At 35.2% G+C, this 6,489-nt stretch overlaps 1 protein-coding gene across 1 annotated transcript in view; it reads right to left on the minus strand.

The window, feature by feature from the left end:
- Window positions 1–5,214: 5,214 nt before the first annotated feature.
- Window positions 5,215–6,489, minus strand: part of LOC121297561 (polyunsaturated fatty acid lipoxygenase ALOX15B-like) — a 49,702-nt gene continuing 48,427 nt past the window's right edge. Inside the window, exon 14 of the mRNA XM_041223921.1 lies at window positions 5,215–5,597. Within this exon, the coding sequence (XP_041079855.1) occupies window positions 5,469–5,597 (129 nt within the window). The 3' untranslated portion in view covers window positions 5,215–5,468. The remainder of the gene's footprint in view (window positions 5,598–6,489) is intronic.

The raw sequence follows: 6,489 nt of genomic DNA on the forward strand, positions 1-6,489 counted from the left end.
AGTGTGAAAGTGAACCATGTCATTTGAACAGTGTGAAAGTGAACCATGTAATTTGAACAGTGTGAAAGTGAACAATGTCATTTGAACAGTGTGAATCTGAACCATGCTATTTGAACAAATAAAGGTGAACCATGTCATTTGAACAGTGTGAAAGTGAACCATGTCATTTGAACAGTGTAAAAGTGAACCATGTCATTTGAACAGTGTGAAAGTGAACCATGTTATTTGAACAGTGTAAAAGTGAACCATGTCATTTGAACAGTGTGAAAGTGAACCATGTAATTTGAACAGTGTGAAAGTGAACAATGTCATTTGAACAGTGTGAATGTGAACCATGTTATTTGAACAAAGTAAAGGTGAACCATGTCATTTGAACAGTGTGAAAGTGAACCATGTCATTTGAACAGTGTGAAAGTGAAGAACAACGTCATTTGAACAGTGTGAAAGTAAACCATGTAATTTGAACAGTGTGAAAGTGAACCATGTAGTTTGAACAGTGTGGAAGTGAAGCAATGTCATTTGAACAGTGTGAAAGTGAACCATGTAATTTGAACAGTGTGAAAGTGAACCATGTCATTTGAACAGTGTGAAAGTGAACCATGTCATTTGAACAGTGTAAAAGTGAACCATGTCATTTGAACAGTGTGAAAGTGAACCATGTAATTTGAACAGTGTGAAAGTGAACAATGTCATTTGAACAGTGTGAAAGTGAACCATGTCATTTGAACAGTGTGAAAGTGAACCATGTCATTTGAACAGTGTGAAAGTGAACAATGTCATTTGAACAGTGTGAAAACAGTGTGAAAGTGAACCATGTGTGAAAGTGAACAATTTGAACAGTGTGAAAGTGAACCATGTCATTTGAACAGTGTGAAAGTGAACCATGTCATTTGAACAGTGTGAAAGTGAACCATGTCATTTGAACAGTGTAAAAGTGAACCATGTCATTTGAACAGTGTGAAAGTAAAGAACCATGTTATTTGAACAGTGTAAAAGTTAAGAACCACGTCAATTGAACAGTGTGAAAGTGAACCATGTAATTTGAACAGTGTGAAAGTGAACAATGTCATTTGAACAGTGTGAATGTGAACCATGTTATTTGAACAAATAAAGGTGAACCATGTCATTTGAACAGTGTGAAAGTGAACCATGTCATTTGAACAGTGTAAAAGTGAACCATGTCATTTGAACAGTGTGAAAGTAAAGAACAACGTCATTTGAATAGTGTAAAAGTAAACCATGTAATTTGAACAGTGTGAAAGTGAACCATGTAGTTTGAACAGTGTGGAAGTGAAGCATGTCATTTGAACAGTGTGAAAGTGAACCATGTAGTTTGAACAGTGTGGAAGTGAAGCAAGTCATTTGAACAGTGTGAAAGTAAACTATGTAATTTGAACAGTGTGAAAGTGAATAACAATGTAATTTGAACAGTGTGAAAGTGAACCATGTAATTTGAATAGTGTGAAAGTGAACAATGTCATTTGAACAGTGTGAATGTGAACCATGTTATTTGAACAAATAAAGGTGAACCATGTCATTTGAACAGTGTGAAAGTGAACCATGTCATTTGAACAGTGTAAAAGTGAACCATGTCATTTGAACAGTGTGAAAGTAAAGAACCATGTTATTTGAACAGTGTAAAAGTTAAGAACCACGTCAATTGAACAGTGTGAAAGTGAACCATGTAATTTGAACAGCGTGAAAGTGAACAATGTCATTTGAACAGTGTGAAAGTGAACCATGTAATTTGAACAGTGTGAAAGTGAAGCAAGTCATTTGAACAGTGTGAAAGTAAACTATGTAATTTGAACAGTGTGAAAGTGAATAACAATGTAATTTGAACAGTGTGAAAGTGAACCATGTAATTTGAACAGTGTAAAAGTGAACCATATCATGTGAACTGTGTGAAAGTCAACCATGTCATTTGAACAATGTAAAAGTCAGCCATATCATTTCAACAGTGTGAAAGTGAACCATGTAATTTGAACAGTGTGAAAGTGATCCATGTATTTTGAACAGTGTAAAAGTGAACAATGCCATTTGAACAGTGTGAAAGTGAACAATGTGATTTGAAGCTACGTGTTCTACTTTTCTATGTTGTCAGAGTTATGTAAAAGATAGATTTGTCTCCTTTCATTACATTTTAATACGTTTGTGTGTGTCTCTGTATAGTATTATGATAAAGTAGTCATAGAATTATTTGTTTGCTTGCATTTTTACAATATTTCTACATGACTTCAATAAAACAACATCCTTAGTGATCATTTACTGCAAAAGCAAAAAATGCATTTAAATTTTAATAAATAACAAAGTTTCTGCAATCTGTCGTACAATTACAGGTTACATGATGTTTCAACCAAGAACCTGTAAAAAAAGCATTGACAGTTTGTGCAAAACTGAAAGCCCTTATAGACAGTATAGAAATGCAATGTTGTATTCTTTGTAAATCACTGTTTTAGATACTTGCATGACAAATACGCACTAGTAATGTATCAGATGTACACTGTAGAACATAAGTGCTTGTATTCATACTAGAACAGTACTTGTGCAATCTGAATGAAAATAAATTCCAGGAAACTGCAGTATATTTTACTCTTGTGATTCTAATCTTTTTTGCGCTTATGCATAGCAAGCAGTAATTATTTGACCTGCTTTCTCAAAGTTGACACAAATGTCCTCAAATCCTGTTTTAGAATTTATTTTTTAAAGGTGGCAAATACATATTTGATCTCCCAATTACAAAAGTAGAAAAAAAAGTATTTTTGTGAAAAAAAGCAAAGCATCCTCAAGGGAATACCATATCACATTGAACGTTTTGTGAACAGGAAGTAAAGTGGATTTTGTTTCACTTCACCTGAGCTGTGTCGTTGGGGTCAAACCTTCTTACTGGCTGCAAATACTGGGGAAGCAGCTGACAAACAATGAAAGCTTATACCAACCCTGTAAGTACGTATAAGGCAGAAGTGTTTTCTAACTGACTGATAGAGTTTTATTTTATCAAGAGTATACTTGTTTGGATTCAACATATTCATCATTGCATGCCTGTTATCAGGGATATAAATTTCCTGTGCAACTGAAAGTCTGCCCACATTAACTACGGTGATATGTTCTCCCTCCTGTCTAAATTCCCCTGTGTCTCATAAGCGTGCTATTTGACTGAAACTCTTCCCACATTCACTAAATTGATGTGAGGCCTGCAAGACACTGTTTTTATTGTCGAACAGACACAGAAGCTGGAAGAACGGTCATCAGCAAGGTTATGATGCCCGTAATGAAGGATGCATTTGGATTGCCTCCTGTTGAGAGATGTGTGACGGTGACACTGAATGGATTCCAGTTTAGTTCTCCCTTCCTCATTATTATCAGTGTCTTTAATTAATAAACCTCCTTGTGTTTTTGGTTAAATATGGCAAAATTCCCCATCTGGGAAATCTTCTTTGACATAGACAGATTTCAGTTGACTAAAGTCCTCTACTATGTGAACAGACATTAATAACATAAACAGTAAGATGTGTTTAAAATCTGTGACATAACATTGTGTTTAATGTTCTAACATTTGGGTTATAAACACTAGTTTGTTTTATTTATAAAAGAAAAAGTGTACGTTCAAAACCATTTGTAAAATATAACCCTTAGGGGACAAGTCAATGAAACTAACTCCCCAAAGTCAATGGACATCATTTATGAAGGGCACTAAACTTTATGGTGCATGATAATTGAAGTTAGTGTGCAGCACATTCATGATTGCCATATTTACTATTGCAATTTTATTCATTGTCGCGCAAAATAGTGGGCATTGAATATGTGATTTGTATGGTAATGCATGATAAATTATTTAAATGAGGCACCCCGCTCTGAATAATTAGATGAGCTTCATTCACACCATGTTAAGGGCGATAATTGTAGTGTGTAATAATTAGTTAGTTTGGAAACCAGGCTTTAACCATTGATAGGTGCACTATTTAAACCTTTTTTTTCTGGGCTGAAAACTATTGATGTGCAGTTTGATTCTTTTTACTGGCCCGATTTGTTTGATTCATTCAGTTTAGTGAATCAATTCAACAGATTTGTTGAGTAATGGCTTTCTTCTTGCCATCCTACCATATCGGTTGCCATTGGCCTCTTGGTAGCCTCTCTGATCAGTTTCCTTCTTGCTCGGTCATCCAGTTTGGAGGGATGGCCTGATCTAGGCAGGGTCTTGGTGGTGCCAGACACCTTCCACTTCTTAATAATTGTCTTGACCATTCTCCAAGGGATATTCAAGGCCTCTGATATTTTTTTATACCCATTCCCTGATCTCTGCCTTTCAACAACTTTGTCGCGGAGTTCTTTTGAAAGCGCCTTGGTGCTCATCATTGAGTCTTTGCTTTGAAATGCACTACCCAGCAGAGGGAACCTACAGGAACTGCTGAATTTCTCTGAAAATCATGTGAATCACTACATTTTAACACAAGTGGAGGTCACTTAACTTGGTGTGTGATTTTGAAGACGATTGGTTACACCTATGCTAATTTAAGATTGCTATTACAAGGGGGGTGGACACTTATCCAACCAAGCTATTTCAGTTTTTTTATTTTTAACTAATGTTCTACAAATTTCTAGAATATTTTTTTTTCACTTGGAAGCTGTGAGGTAGGATGTGTAGATAAAGGGAAAAAAAACTATTTTAATGCATTTTAATTCCAGGCTATAAGGCAACAAAAGCTGAAAAATTTGAAAGGAGGTGTAGACTTTATATAGGCACTGTATATATATTGTAATCGACAGGCACTCATGGTCATTCATTGCTCCTTTAAATGCAGACCCAAAGACACAGAATTTAAGTTTTAAAGCGTTTACATACGGTGGCTCGTTGAGGACAGAAAAAAATAGCTTCTCTCCTTATCTTGTTATCACGAGATAATTTACCTCCTGTTATCTCGTGATCACGAGATAAATTCTCAGGATTTTGAGAAAACTGAAGTGCTGTCATTTTCCTGAGACAATGCCGTGACTAACATGGCAGAGGCAGTGCTGGATCAACACATTCGGTTTTATTTTGATCAAGGCTTAACACAGCTAGAAATTGCTTTATGTATTTCTATAATTGATGGACTACACATTAGTGTTCGCCACCTTAGACGTCAACTTGCCAGGCTTACAACAGAACTTCATTGTTAATGTATGCCTACTGGACTGAAAGGTACGTAATGTGTTTAAATTGTTAAACTGTATTGGTTTATTTAATGTATAGTAGGGTAGTAGTATTCCGTAAATTTAATAAAATATTTGCACAAGAGGTGGCATGGTGGTGTAGTGGTTAGCATTGCTGCCTCACAGCACCATGCCATAGTTTCAAATCCAGCCTAGGACCCTGTCTCTGTGGAGTTAGTATGTTCTCCCAGTGTCTCACTTGTCTTTTCTCCAGATACTCCAGTTTCCTGCTGATTCCACCCCCAGTCCAAAGATATTTTGTTCAGGTTAATTGGTCACTCTAAATTGCCCATTGTCTGAGTGTGTGTGAGTGCGGTGCCCTGCGATAGATTGGCATCTCGTCCATGGTGTAATCCCGCTTTACGCCCTATGTCTGCCATGGTAGGCTCTGATTCACCGCGACCCTGTAAAGGATAAAATGGTTATAAGAATGAATTAATGAAAATGTGCACGGCAAAAATAACTTTTCAGCTGTCGCCGAACAATAAAGGCCAAGTTACAATTAAAGACTTACACTTCTCAAAAAAAATAATACTTGTGTTTAAAAGATTACACTCATTTCAATTATTATGTGAAACATATTGATATATATAGCCTATATACTGTTCCAACGATAACAAAAACACAGTTGTCATGGCTTTCGAACTTCTGGACCTGTCCGATGAAGTAAATACATATGCTATTTATTTATGTATAATGCAAATCATAAAACTTTTTAAAGGTAGTCAAAATTATTCAACACAGACCTTATCTTATTTTTGATTTCCTGTATATTGATTTTGCAGATTAAAAAATGGAGAAGTTTTATGAATACCTAAAGGATAGGGGCCTCAATACTGAGTCAGTTCGTAAAATGTAAGATTGTAAGGTAAGTGGATTGATTTATGAAAACTACCCTTATGACTTTTTTATGATAATACTGTATTTTTCATATAGAATCTCTAATCATGTATATATGAGATATATATTACATATATATATACATGCTATCATCCGGCGTCCACCGCTATGTGTCCCTACCCCTAGATATATATAGTTCAGCTGTGAACGTCTATAATATATATATATAGAATTTTGAAACTATGAATCTATAATTGTACTTGACTGTTAGTTGTACACTCGTGTCTAGAATGCATACTCATTGTATTGTTTGTCTTTTTCCTTAAATTTTCAAATTGTATAATTTTACTGAAGATGTTTGTTAAATCTTTCATACAATTTTTACATTTTGAATTTATAAATATATATTATGAGAAGGTACTTGTGTTTAATGGTACATGCATGTATTTGAACCAT

This window comes from Polyodon spathula, chromosome 22, assembly GCF_017654505.1.
Source record: "Polyodon spathula isolate WHYD16114869_AA chromosome 22, ASM1765450v1, whole genome shotgun sequence".
Taxonomy (NCBI): Eukaryota; Metazoa; Chordata; class Actinopteri; order Acipenseriformes; family Polyodontidae; genus Polyodon; species Polyodon spathula.